We start from the raw sequence: 14,420 nt of genomic DNA, 5'->3' as shown, positions 1-14,420 counted from the left end.
TGTCTAGCAGAGGATCCACAGAAGCACGAGATGGGCACAGGCAAAGTCACTGCTCACCAGAAGCACCGCCAAGATCTCGGTAGACTTTCCGCCATAAAAAAGTGTTCCATCACATGGCTGACAATGCTGGCCTTGGTGCTGTGGCTGCCGTGGTGCTGGGCCCTGCATCACTCCTTGGTTAACCCACTGGAAGCAGGATGATTAAGAAAAGCCTGCTGCTGCCGTAGCTGTCTTGCGCCTAACTTGGCTAAACTCGAGCCTGGATGGTTGAATTGCCAACACAAAAGCACAATGTGCTGGAGGAAAGAGCAGTGGGCAGAGATGTGTGCCTGCAGGGTTTGCCTTGGGTTTGCTTCTCCGCACAGCCAGCACCAGAGTGGAGATTTCCGTGCTGGGTGGGAGACTGAGGGGCTGGAGCACTGGGCTTTTCCGCAGATGTCTCACTTCAGTCAATCAGGAAATGGTGACGCAGGTTATGGGTTGGGTTTGAGGTTTTGGAAACCTTGTCTAAAAGTCGGTTTCCTTGCCCTGCCGTGTTTCTGAAGCGCGAGGCCGTGGTGGAGGCTGGCAGGGAGCGGAGGAGCGCCGGCCAACATGCAGCTCCCGGTCAGATGTAGCAGGAGGATTTTCCTGGCTGTTTGTGTAATCCTCTTTGTGGGATGCACAGTGCAAGGTAACACCGAGCGGTTGTTCTCTCTGCAATACTCTTTCTGTGCTAGGCAGTGTGGGCTGAGGAGGCAGCCTCCAAATTTAAAGGAGAATATTGCAATTGACCTTCTAGGAGGAATGAGGTCTGCTTAGGAAGCCTGCTTTGCTAGAGTTCTGTTTTCTGGAGGGGGAGTGGGAAGATAAGATACCTTTTGCAAATGAAATATTTCTGTGCCTCTCACCTGGCCCGTATGAGAAGAAGACCTTATCAAGTAAACTACTCTATGTACACACACATCTCAAATGTGTATACCAATGTATATATTTATCCAGCCCTCCCTTAGAGGTCTGGTTTTGCCCTGCTATTCCGTTATGCAGTTACAAATTAAGCCTGTTGCAGTCCCCATGTCATAACTACTCTGGTCTCCGGTCTGCTTTGGGGGGGAGGAGAGGAAATTGTGTATAAGTATGAGGAAACTGTACAGTTTATTGGGTACAGAAAGTATTGCAACACGCAGCACTAAACAACGAAAAGGAAATGTTGATTCATGACGACAAGTGTCCTATGGAGTCATTTCTTGCAAGAGAGAAACACTTAGCAAGCATATGTAGGATAATTCTCCATCAAACCAAGGTTAAGACAGTGAGAGGCTTCCATTAGACACCTACTGCTGTTTCTATTCTGAGTATGGTCTTTGAGACGTTGTCTGTAGCCTCAGTTCTGTAATGCTTATGTGCAAAGTACTCGGCCACAGTTGTTTCTTCTGTTATTACAAAACAATAGTCTTCTTAATAAGGTTCTAAGGAAGGTAAATAAAAAAGGGAATATGCTGTGAAAGCAACAGGAAATCCTTCCTGAGAGATTTTTTGTCTTTTGCAGAAAAGTGTAGTAGGATGGTGAAAGTCACCTAGCACCATACAGCAATACATAAGGCAATAGAGCCATAATTACAGGCAGACATTCCCAAGAAAAATTAGATAAAGCGCCAAAAGGAGGACAGCGTGCCAGGGGGGTTAAGAACAAGTTAATTAAACGAGGCTGAAAGGAAGGATCGTTGCTTCGGTCCTTTGGGTCTGTCAGCACCGAGCCGAGGCAGCAGCTCGGCGAGCCTTGGAGCCTTGCTCAGCTGCGGAGTGACGCGGGCTACTCCCACCAGGTGCCCCCGCGCACAGGGCGCGCTACAAGCGGGTGCGGTGCCGGCCCGACGCCTGGTCCCCCAACTGCGTGGAGGAGATGGGGTCCCGGTTCCAGCTGCCCGACGACGCGGCCAACAGGATCCTGCCGCCCCTGGCCAACCCTGCCCTGTAAGCGCGGGGATTCGCGGGTGGGCTCGGGGCATGCGGCAGGCGAGAGAGGGAAGCAGCGTTTGTGACGGCTCCGGTGTTTCAGGATGAAGAGTTACCAGGAGCTGGGCGACATCTTCCCGCTCTCCGAGGAGCAGTCGGGCTCGGGCTGGGAGCCGGCGCTGGAGCCGGGCTCGGGCTCGGGAGCTGAGGCCGTTCCCGCCATCCGGTCCTCACGCCGCCCAGATCTGCCGGCGGGGCTGGGGCAGCGGCTGCAGGAGGAGGCCCTGCTGCCGTAGCGCCTCGGCGCCGTGACGGACGGTCCCCGACCCATCCCCTGCTCAATAAAACCGCTGTCTTACAACCCTCGTGGCTTTTGTGCACTATCTTTATTCGAGCTCGACCTTCGGTCGTTTTGCTACGAAGTACGAGTTCGGGGGGCGACAAGCGCCGCACCTCAACAACGACGCAGCTCCACTCCACCCCTGCCCTCCGCCGCGCACGCGCCGCCACCGCCCCTCCGGCCACGGGGCGCTGAGGGGAGGGGCGGTCACGTGCCGCGGGGGTGGGCGTGGCGCGGCCGCCCGGAGCGTCACATGACAGGGGCGCGGGCCGGCTGCTGGTGGCGCGCGGCGGCGGCGGAGGGCACCGACCATGGTGAGTGGGGGCGGGGCGGCGGCCGTTACTTACCGACGGCAGTGCCGCGCGGGGCCGAGGCCTGAGGCGGCCGCCCGGTCCGGACGGTGCGTCGCCGCCCACCTGTGGCCGCGTGTGAGGAGAGCCGCCCGGACGGCCCTTCCCCGGCCTGCGGCGAGTGCCGAGCCGCCGCCGCCACACGGCCGGCCCCGGGCTGCGCCCCGACGGCAGGAGCGGGCGGCGCGTGGCCTGCGGGCGGGGTCGGCGGCGGCGGGAAGTAACGGGCCGCAGCCGGCTTCAGCGTGGGGCTGCCCGAGCCTCACCGTGCGCGCGTTCCCCTTCTTACCGAGGGCTCATGGCGAAGCCGCCACGGCTGGCCTTCGGTGCGACGCCGCGCCGCCTGCGACGCCGTGCCGTGCTTCCAGCCCGCGTGCGGCAGCATCCCCACCTCCTGCACGAGGGCTGGAACGCGCCGTAGCGTTTGGTTTCTGAGCCCGGTTCTGCTTTTATGAAGCTGGAGCGCAGTAAGACGCGGCGTGGGTTCTCAAAATAAGGCGTCTTGTCTCGCATCGTTTCCCTGCAGCAGTATCTGCTGGCAACTGGAGAAGCTGGCGACTGCTGCGTTCTCTGCTCCATATGCTCACGTCCTCCCGGCTGACATCGCAGCTTATTTCTGAGGGTGTAGCTGGAGCGTGAGAATGGTGTGCTGGGCAGGGGTGTGATACAGGGCTAGGGCTGGCTGCTCCAAGCCACGGTGCACCTTCCCGGGGTGGAAAGTGCTGTGTGACCACCCTGTGTAATGCTCACCTGGAGGTAATGTGCTTTCTTGCATGGTCTGGGAGGGGGTGCAAACACGAGCTAACCTGGAAAACAAATACAAAACTGAAGATAAGAGAGGTGACTATGCCAAAATAACTCGTGTGACAGTTTAAAATAACCTAAAAATCCGAAATCTTGTGGTGTTTTTTTTTTTTTTTTTCTGCATCCCCCTTTTGCGGGAGCCAAACTCAGAGCAATTCTAGTGAGCAGTTACTTTAAAAAAAACAAAAAACAAAAAACACAGCAGTAAAACCCCAAAGCCTCTGTTCTTGTTGCAGCAGTGAATGCACCTGCATGTGGTTGGCAGGCACTCAGAGGTCTGTTCAGCCTTCGGTTTGACCACCTACCCGCTTGTCTGCTTTTGCTTTCCTCTGAGAACATGGAAGAGATGTACATAGGATCTGTAAGTGAAGCCTTGTAGCTGTGTGGCTGGAACTAGGGCCACTTGCTTTCTGAGCTAATACAGAGCTGCTTTAGATGTGTGCAAATGGCTGTTTTACAGCTTCGAATTGCACCATGTCTTACAGCAAGTTGCTCAGCATTCCTATTGCTGGGCAGTTGCATTTATTTTGTACGCTCTTGTAGATTATTTTGTTTTCAGTCCTACTTCAGGATCTCAGGTTTTGGATGTGTTCCTGTGCAACTAATGAGGCAAGAATTATGATTTCACATATTCTGTGTTTGTACGGCTGAAGTGGATGCTCTTATCCAGAACTGAGTGTAGCTTCTAAAAACAAACAAACAAGTGCTTAACAAATAGAAAAAAAAATATTGCCCCGAATTACCATAATGTACATCAAAGCAGATTAGTGCCTGGTTCTTAAGAAAAAAATGCAGGACTTAGTATGGACCTTACTGAGCTTCATAGAACAGCTACCCAGTTTGCAGTTTGCAGTTTGTTGTGAGAGATGTTTGAGCAAGGTCAAAGAGTGAGGGTTGTTTGATAATAGTCAAAAGTTTGTGCCTCGGGAGTGCTGTTGTAAGGTGAGGACAAACATTTAATGTTGCAGTATATCAGCGTCTGGAGCAGTGTTACAGGTAAGCAGAAACATCTGCTGTATCTGATAGCAGAGTGGCACAGCTGAGGTAGATCGTATGAAAAGCTGCTGTCTTCTGTACCTGTTGATGCTCTCGTTCATTCCTAAGTGAATGACAAAGCACAGGAGGGGGCAGCAAATAAAAGTTCTTCATTCAACTTTTTTCTAATCAGGGGATTGCTTCCTGTATTCTGTTAGATCCCCATTTAGCTGCTTGTTTTCACCTTGCTTTGCTCCATTACCCCTCCTACTTCTGGTCATCTGTTACTGCTGTTTATGCAGTGAGTTTCAATGGGTACAAACCATGCTGAAAACTACGCGCTGTCCCAAATCCCAAATGAGGCAGAATAAACTTGTTAACACGATTATTATTTTGTTTTTTTTAGAAGTGATTTTTAAAGAGATTACTTTTTTGAAAGTGAAATCTGTGCTCTAAATATGTTTAGAAACTGACCCGATTGCAATTACTTGCTAGGTGAACAACTGTCCATCACTGCTAAATTTTGGGTCTTGAGTACAGAATGGCTTTGTAACTTCATGGAAGCACAAGTGTTTTTCCCACGTGTGGGGCACAGCTGCAGGTAAATACCACATTTAAAGTGGAGTGTCCACTGGGAAGTAACTTCAGAATTCTTTATTGCAGAGTTTTCTTGGAGGCTTCTTCGGTCCCGTTTGTGAGATTGATGTTATTCTTAATGATGCAGAAACACGGAAAACAGCAGAAATGAAAACAGAAGATGGTAAAGTAGAAAAGCATTTTCTCTTCTATGATGGTGAATCTGTTTCAGGAAAGGTAACTTTTTGCTATTAATTACTTTACTGATGCTGATGGTAATGCATGTAGAAAATCAAAAGAAAACACATAAGCAAGAGCCGCCCTTTTGGGTTAGGCAGTTATTCAAAGAGAAAACACTATCTTCTTTTATCTGATCTTCTTAACCATAGTTATTCAGGCAACTGGGAAATCTGAGCCCTTTCAATAGTTTGTTGTTTCTGATAATCTTTTCCAGTCATCTTGACTTTGTGAATTAGCTGCTCGTGTGACCACGTGCAATCCTGTCTTTCCTTCTGACAAGAAAACTATTCCAAACTGTATCTGCCCCCCTTTCTTCCCTTTGAACTCCAAAATCCACAACTCCATGTGCGTATGAGTAATTTTTGGCTGATGCAGCCAATGTACTTTGCATCCCCTGAAGCTAAGCCTTATGTTTCATGCCCCGAAGTGGTTTCTGGAACTGCATCAGGAGACCAGTGTGTTAAGTTCAGCTGGCTGTTGAGTCAACAAGAGTTTTTCTTGGTGGGGATGAGGATTGTCAGGTGAGAGATGAAACAGGGATTGCCAGAGGGATTCCTCATCTTTCAGTATCAGACCCAGGGAATTCTTGCTATCATTCTTGTATTACTAGAGCATTCTCATTCTCTGAATAGTTAGGATTTGCTTTTCTTCCAAGAAGCCTAAGTATTGGTTTCTGAGACTGACTTCTAAATATGTACTTCTAATATGTACTAAATACTGTTACTAAGCACCTTCCTGCTCTTATGTTGCCTTTCCATGTTAAGATCTTGGTTCTCTACAAAGATCCTTAAACAGATCCTTAACAGATCCTTAAACAGAAGTGAAACTCTCATAACACAGCCCTCAAACTCAGGAAACGGAGGGAACTAACGTTTGTATGTTCACTGGCCTGATGACTTGTTGCTTTGATCAGCAGCTCCTGAGAGGTGCCTGAGATGCCCTGACATCCACAGGCACAGTGGGATCAGAAGGCTTGGAAGAGCAGTAGTTTATTGCCTCTTCCCTTCTTTTCACCACGGTGATTAATCATTCACTTAGTTTGCTTTCTACTCAGATATCAGCAATGCATTGGATTTTAAGATACAGGAATTTCTCTAGTAATAGCTGTCTAGTGAGGGAACTTTGCATATGCTTTATACCCATGGGAAGTAACATTATAGAGTCTGTTTTTGTGAGGCTGAGGACTGTTTATGAAAATCAAATTCAAAAATCTTGGTAGCAGATGTTGTCATTTCTTGCTTTTGCATTGACTTTCTGCTGAGGAAGAGGCTCAAGTGCACTTGACTTGAAAAAATTAAATCAGTTCTTTTTTGGACTCCCAAATGTGATTGTTGGAAGATGTTTTGAAGCTCTCTACCTTCAAAGATGGCCAGGATGTCACGGCAAGCTTAGATGAACACAAACTCTGGCTTGGGTACTAAATTGTGAGACACAAATGTTTCAGGTCTATCTAAGTTCAGTCTTGCAGATGGTTAGATTTTTCTTAGGGGCTTCGGTAGGACATTAGGTAGTGATTAATTTTAAAATCAACCATTTGATTTGATTCAAGCTCAGGTTCAAGCTATTGAGAAGATATTGCAGTTTTCACAGGCTTGTAGTAATATATTTTTGTTTTTTCTAAGACCATGTATTAAGTAAAACCATGTATTACTAAGGCCATGTATTAAGTTAAAAGTTAAACTTTTCACTCTTGCTTTTTTTTTTTTTTTTTGTCTTTGTAGGTGAATGTCTCTAAGCAGCATGGCAAGAGATTAGAGCACCAAGGAATTAGAATTGAATTTGTAGGACAAATTGGTGAGTTTTGAGCTATGAAGAGGATGTTGGGTAGGTGTGGTTTATGGAACTTTGCATATGTGGCTGCAGCAGTTTGGCTCATCTGTTGCAACCCTGTCAGGTCAGTGGCTGACGAGTACCAAAGGAAGATGATATTCTACCCTTTTTAACAGAAATGATGTACTGATATGTGTTAGTCAGAAAATCATGGATGATGTGTGAGGGAGAACTGGGATGGCAAGTATTCTGTCTCAGACAGGCTGAGAATTTTCTGAAGAACCACAAGAGACTTCTCAAAACTTGGAGCCACAGTGCTGGATCTTTTTCTTATGCTACAATTCAGAAATTCTCAAGATGTTATGCAGAGGTGACTTCAGCTACTGTTGTGTGGGGTTTTTTTTTTGTTGTTGTTTGTTTGTTTTGCTTTTTTACTTTTCCACATTTCCTTCAAGTTTTGATACAGGAATACAGAAATACAGATTATTTTATAATACAGAAAACTAATACAGAAAACTTCCCCAGTAGTGTGACTGCACTTCTTGGAGATCAGCTCCAGCTACGTGTTACGAATACATTTCAAGCCTGCTCTTCTGTGTGCTTTTCTGACTGATACAGTAAATAACTGTTGAAATGATACAAGGTTTTGTGATAGCCAGCAAAGCACACCTTTCTTTGTGCCTGTATTAGAAAATAAGTGGTTACTCGTGACACACGCTTCTATCAAATTGGCTGTAATGAACTGTGAAATTATTTGCAAATTATTCTCTTCTGGAATGCTGCCATCTGTTTAAAAAAAAAAAAACCAAACAATAAAAAACAAAACACCTGAAGAAAGAGGAAAAAACCTCCAAACCTCATTTCTGCTGCTGCTGCTTACCTGATATTTTCAGTAGGTAACTGTGGCGAAGCTTGTTTTTTATATAAATAAAGTGGTTTCTTTTTTAACAGTAGGGTGTAGCTTTTTTTTTTTTTTTAATCTCAGTGGGAATCGCATGACATAGGTCTAGGGATGAATAATAATTGCAGTCAATGTTTTGATTTATTGTATGTATTGTTTTTGGTTTTAAAACAAACAAACAAACAAAAAAAACCCACTGAAACCTGCTCTACTTTATCTTCCTCAACTGTAGAGCTCTTCAATGACAAGAGCAATACACATGAATTTGTCAACTTAGTGAAGGAACTCGCCTTACCTGGAGAGCTGACCCAGAGCAGAAGCTACGACTTTGAATTCATGCAGGTTGAGAAGCCATATGAATCCTACATTGGTGCCAATGTCAGACTGAGGTTTGTATCTGTTAGGATTTTTTTTTTCCCCTCCTACCCTACAGGGTATTCCATGATTTAGAAATTGTGTTGTCCCTCTTCTCCCCAGTGCTGGATAATTCTGGCTAACTGTGGCTTTCTTCCTAGGTATTTTCTAAAAGTGACAATAGTGAGACGGCTGTCAGACATAGTGAAAGAATACGATCTGATTGTTCATCAGCTTGCTACGTACCCAGATGTAAACAACTCCATTAAAATGGAAGTAGGCATTGAAGACTGTCTTCATATAGAATTTGAATACAATAAATCAAAGTAAGTGTGACTTAGATTGAAATGTGCTAATAAATGCCTTGGAAGAGAAAAGTAGGAAAAAAATACTTAGGAGGAAGTTTTTCCACTCAGAGGTGGTGACACACTGGGACAGGTTGCCCAAGGAGGTTGTGGATGCCCCATGCCTGGAGGCATTCAAGGCCAGGCTGGATGTGGCTCTGGGCAGCCTAGTTTGGTGGTTGGTGACCCTGCCTGTTGCAAGGGGTTGAAACCAAGTAATCTTTGAGGTCCTTTTCAACCCAGGCCATCTATGATTCTACTTGATGAAGAACCTGGCTTCTACAGACTTGAAATTTAAAGCAGTGCTTTTAATGACTACTGTATTGAGCTGTTTGCTTACTAATTATGATGGCCTTCTATGAGGAATCCTTGTCTGTTCTGCCTTCAGTACTAATGGGAAGGTCAATGCAGATACTTGTGGGCTTTTTTTTTTTTTTTTTTTAATAAAACTGCAGTACTTCCTTTACTGGTACTGCAGTGATGGAAAGGTGCTAATTACACTGGTCTGGTTGAGATGCTTAACTTGGTGGAGAAGTTACATCTGAGTAAGAGGTGGGTAAGGTAACTGCCTATGTAACTTATTTTGGAGAAGATTTAAAAGGAATGCTTGTTCTTTAATGAAAACCCCTGTTTGTTTCTTTTAAAGGTATCACTTAAAGGATGTGATTGTTGGAAAAATTTATTTCCTCTTAGTGAGAATAAAAATTCAGCACATGGAGTTGCAGCTGATCAAAAAGGAGATTACTGGAATTGGTAAGAAAAAATCCAAAAGAGATGATGACAACTTGTATGCCAATTGAGCCTTGTGCATACTTGGAGAATGAAGTCAATAGTTGCAGCTTTGGCTGAACTGATGCTCAGCCTGCTTGTTTCTCACTGGTGTTTGACTGCCACTTGCATATTGTGCAAACTAACCCTAGAGCCATGCCACAGACCTTATGAGTGTTGGGCTGGCTCTACAGACTTGAACCAATGTAAATGGAGCTCGTGCAGAAATACGTAAGAGCTTAAGCAGTCTTGATTTGATAGTGAACAAAGGAAAAAGAATAAAATGCATCTTGAAGACTTTGTATCTGCAGTGATAAGCTGGTGGCATGAAATCTCTCTTCTATGTAAAAATATATAATCTTCTATTAGCCTAAATGAGATATGATGGAAAATATCAAGAGGTTTTTAAGGAGGAGTAGTCTGATTATTGCAGACTGGGCTTGCATACTGCTGGCACTGGGAAGGCAGTAAGAGGTGGCTTATGACTTGCTTGCCAAGTGGCTGGGGCCTTAGTGAGTTGCTTGTGTGGAGAACCTGCCTCTGTAGCAGTAGAGGAATGGCAGGTAGTTGTGCTTTCTTTCTTTTGTCACTAACCTAGCTGGTGCTTCATCTTAGGTGTTGGAGAACAGTGGCTCTTGTGCTGACTGAAGACCTTTCGGGTTTTTAGTCTGACCACTGCCTACCAGTATCAGTTGCTAGTGTTGGCCTCTGAACGGAGAAGTTTCACAAATCTTACCCTGCATACTTGTCCCTTATCTAAGCCTGTGTACTGAGGGCCTCCTTGAAGAGGCTGTAGCCAGAGCTACTGTGTCAGTGCTGGAAGGAGATAGTAAGAAGCAGTTATTCAGTCTGGGAGATGGTTTTGCTTGCTTTAATTATGTGTGACTGAAAAATGATAGAAGGCAAAAAAAAAAAAAAAAAAAAAAAAAAAAAAAAAAAAGGTAACTCCAGTGCTGCAGAGCAGAAATTGCTGTGATAAATCTATTTACCTACAAAGTTGTAAAACTAAAGCATGTTCTCAGTGAAACTTGTTTTGCCAGGACCCAGTACAACAACAGAGACTGAAACAATTGCCAAGTATGAAATAATGGATGGCGCACCAGTTAAAGGTAAATACTTGTGAAACTATTTTGAAGAGTAAGCATTCTCAGTTACAATTGTACTTTAAAGAAAATAAATCAGGAGGAAAGTGGCTTGTGTAAGCTTCTTTGGAGAAGCTTCTTTCTTATTTAAAACTGATGTTTTCATTGACTTAAGAACTTCCAGGGTCTCAGTGAAATTCCTTACGTTTATTTAGCATTGAAAATGTTGTGTCTCATCAATGTAGCACTTTGATTCAAGCTTGACTGCATGATGCAGATCAGCTGTTGAGAGTTCAAGATGCAGCTTTACAGAATCGCAGAATAATTTAGGCTGAAAAAGATCTCTTAAGGTCATCAAGTGTTTTGACTTGTACCTTTGATTTCACACTTAGCTCTGTGTATGTATGTTTTATTATTTTTTTTTAAACCAAACATTCTATCTCTGAACACTTGCTGCTGACTTCAAGGCTCAGCTCGTAGATGCCTTAGGCAGCAGCAGTAGTATAAAGGTGCTTTGGTAGCAAAAGCTGGTGTAACTTAGGTGCTGTCTAAGCATGATGATTAAATCTTAATCTAGACTCCTACTTACTACTATTTGTGGGAGCTGGTGCTGGTGATAAGTAGAAAAACCTTAACCTATCAAACCTAATGAGAAGTGCAAGTTGGTGGTGAGAGGGCTGTTGCCTTGGATACTGGAAGTCTGTTCCTTTCTGTGAAAAGAAAAGGCACAGTGCTTCGGAAGATGCTCTTATTTTGCATAGATAATAAAGCTGTTAATGTTATCTGGTTGTCAGGAACTAATTGAAACTTTCCTCTTTAAGGTGAATCGATTCCTATAAGACTATTCTTAGCAGGCTATGACCCAACCCCTACAATGAGAGATGTCAACAAGAAATTTTCAGTGAGGTACTTCTTAAATCTAGTGCTTGTGGATGAAGAAGACAGACGATACTTCAAACAGCAGGTATGGTCCAGGTGGATCTTGTTGCAGAATTCTGGAGCGTTTTGCATGCTGCTTTGAATGTTCAACATATTAGAAGCCTACTGTGGTTCATGTATGGTGTAAATAATTCTGTGGTTGAATGTATTGAAAGATGTACAGAATATCCTAGCTTGCAGAATAGTGAAGATAACTGACAGTAAGGATAGAAAGCTAGAATGCTGCATGGGAAGTGCTGAATCACGGCCTGAACCTCTGATTGACCACCTGAGATGAGCAATGAGTCAGCCCTGGGAACACAGGTGTAGGCAATTCTGTGCTATTGGAAGGAGTTTAGCCTGGTTCCACCTCTTCTAGACCCATTTAAGAGCTGACCACCACTGGGGAAAGATCTCTTTTGGAGATCACTCCTCTTGGAGTCTTCTCAGTGAGCCCAGGACAAGAGTAAGCTTTCCATTCTTCTTTAGCATGATAACCTGTTTAGCCTAACTTTCCTGTGTATTTCTTAATTATAGCATCAGTATATTAATTGATTATACACATGCTAAGTGCCATAAAATAACTGTACTTGGAATATCAAGATTATGTGATTAAAATGAGCTACTGATGCATTTGCTTGCTTGGTTTTTGTAACTCCTGCAGATAATTTCTATTCCCAGCATTTTCCTAGGTTCGAAGCTACAAAACTGTAGTAAGAGCAAGACGTTTGACTGAAAACTGTAAGGACATAATAGGGAAGGGAATAGTGGAAAGGGTCGTTGGCATGAAGCTATGTAAGCTATGGCAAAGTCTGTCAGAATCTTCCTTCCAAAAGATAGACAAGGTGATATGACTCTAGAAAATGGAAGGTAACTGGAGCATACAGTTTCTATTATGGACTTTGAATTTGAAAGAATTAGGGGGATTTTTCTAATACCATCAGTGAGCAGTAGGATTGTGAAGGAAAGGTTGACTTCTTTGTATTGATAAATGTGTATTTGGGCTGCCGCTAAATAGGTAAACTGAATGATTTGTGGTGTCTTTCTGGTAACAACAGTACAGTGCATATGGAAAATAATAGGATGCAGAGTTTTTTTCCAAAAGCCTTTACCCATTCTGCCTATAAATGTCTAATGGTGCTACTGGCTTCGTGGTAAATAGTTGTTTCATAAGTGTTTGTGTCCTCAAATAGGAAATAATTCTATGGAGAAAAGCGCCTGAGAAGCTGAGGAAACAGCGAACAAACTTTCACCAGCGGTTTGAATCTCCGGAATCACAAGCATCTGCTGAGCAGCCTGAAATGTGAACTGGTATATGGTGAAAAACTTTGCAGTGCTTCAGCAGGTTAAAGATGACAGCAGCCTGTGGGAAAAGAAGGTCAAAATTCCCATTACAACCGTCTTCCTTCATCTTACAGTGCTGCGTTTACCATACTACTAAAACGTTCTTCAGTTAAAACATTCAAGTATGTATATACCTTTAAAATAAAGTGCTTTCTCAAACACTGGAACTTTCTTAAGCTATTTTGTACTGCATATTTACTTTTATTTGACAATGTTATATGCACTTGGATATGCATAAGCTTAAATCTAGTTATTTCCATGCATGGTAGGCCGGTGTATTTGGTTTTTCTGGTCATGGTGTAGATAAAAGCATTTCCTTTTTCATATTGGTTTATTGCATGTCTTTCTCCAATGTTGCTTATTTGCATTTGTTTTGATTTGAAATGGCAGTAAGACAAATAACTAAATCACACTAAAAATCAAGGTTTGTGGACTTGTCCTAAGATTTCTAATTGCTGTATTAGACAGGGGTTTAACTGTAGCTGCATGTATATGCACTATAACTGGAGCCTTCAGACACCTTATCAAGGTTTCTAAGAAGCTTTGAATTTCAATAGCAAAGAATGTTAGTAAACGTCTTTGCCCTCCCTTCCCCCAGTTCTCATTTTGTCATTCCTCTCTTAAGCCTTTCACTTGAGTCACCTCCGACTTTTGAGGGTTCATTGCCCAGTAAGTAATGGCTTTGGGTAAGTTCTCATGACTTCACTTTCAGCTGGTGAGTGGGTAAAGTATCAAAATGATTCTAAACACTGGTAACATTGATGTTGCAAATACACAGTTATTCGGGTCCTTGTGCTTTTTTGTTTCCACTTCCTTCATGATCTGTTTCCTCACTGTCCTGGTAAGAGTGGCAGAATACCCTCAGAGGAGATCCTCTTCCTCATCTGTCTAGGCCTGTGAGGATGGTAAATGTGCTTTATATGCTCTTCTATGAAGGTACTGTGAAGCTAGGCAAGCTCCAGAGTGACCGGACACTTGTCTAGCACAGCAGATTGTTTGTCTTGATCATCTCGTATGCATTTAGTGTTTGAAGAAATAGCTTAAACAGGTTAGCCTTCATCTACTCCCTGTGAGTGTGCAGTCTGCTTGCAGACATGGGGCTTGGGCACAACGCAAGGCCTGCTGTGTGGGAGGCTACTTGCGCTCGTAGTTCACTTGGCCTTTCAACCAAGGCTTCTTGACTTCAGTGCAAGTGTCATTGGTAACCTTACTTTATGAGTAAGCAAATAATTGAATTACATTTCTGTAAGAACTGTTTTATTACTGTGGCACTTTGATAAAGCAGACAAAGACTCTGTGTACTACATGCTAGGATACTTCTCTTCGTGTGGGTATCTTCGGAAGAAAGCAAATTTAACTCCCTCATGTAAGTGCCTGTTCAGAAATTTAAAGTAAAAAACAAAAAGCCAAATATTTTCATGGTCACTTGCATGTTGTAATCTGAAAATTATTCTTAGATATTTTGAAACTGATTGTATTTAACCAGCCTCAGATCGTGCAACCATGTATAATAAATGAGAAACGTACTGAGCTGCTATTTGACTTATTAAAACAGCTGTATTCTCACTAAGCACTGCCTTGTCTTTGTTCGCGGGGGGGTTGCTTAAACTGCTTCCAGCTCTGCCTTTGCGGTAACATGAGTTTTAATTTTGCAGGTTTTTTTTTTTTTTCCCTCCTGTCTCAGCAGGGACGGGGAAGGCCTGCTCCAAAGGAGCCGGC

General features: G+C 43.9%; 2 protein-coding genes across 3 annotated transcripts; both read left to right on the top strand.

The window, feature by feature from the left end:
- The first annotated feature begins 510 nt into the window (after positions 1-510).
- SRGN (serglycin) lies at positions 511-2,296 on the top strand. Its single transcript, XM_052678061.1, has 3 exons — positions 511-673; positions 1,806-1,953; positions 2,039-2,296. Exons 1-3 carry the CDS (start codon positions 595-597, stop codon positions 2,229-2,231), a joined length of 420 nt encoding a protein of 139 aa, XP_052534021.1. The 5' UTR covers positions 511-594; the 3' UTR covers positions 2,232-2,296.
- Positions 2,297-2,479: 183 nt separating this feature from the next.
- Positions 2,480-14,271, top strand: VPS26A (VPS26 retromer complex component A). 2 transcript variants are annotated; one of them, XM_052678049.1, is made up of 9 exons: positions 2,480-2,589; positions 5,068-5,217; positions 6,942-7,014; positions 8,124-8,280; positions 8,407-8,571; positions 9,236-9,342; positions 10,398-10,466; positions 11,261-11,403; positions 12,551-14,271. In XM_052678049.1, the coding sequence occupies exons 1-9, from the start codon at positions 2,587-2,589 to the stop codon at positions 12,662-12,664; spliced, it is 981 nt and encodes a 326-aa protein (XP_052534009.1). In that variant the 5' UTR covers positions 2,480-2,586; the 3' UTR covers positions 12,665-14,271. The 2 variants fall into 2 exon arrangements, with proteins under 2 accessions (XP_052534009.1, XP_052534010.1); XM_052678050.1 differs by lacking the exon at positions 2,480-2,589 and having other exon boundaries at positions 5,068-5,164.
- Positions 14,272-14,420: the final 149 nt, after the last annotated feature.

Source organism: Tympanuchus pallidicinctus, unplaced genomic scaffold (assembly GCF_026119805.1).
Source record: "Tympanuchus pallidicinctus isolate F22 unplaced genomic scaffold, pur_lepc_1.0 scaffold16, whole genome shotgun sequence".
Taxonomy (NCBI): Eukaryota; Metazoa; Chordata; class Aves; order Galliformes; family Phasianidae; genus Tympanuchus; species Tympanuchus pallidicinctus.
This window is presented reverse-complemented; position numbering and strand designations above follow the sequence as displayed.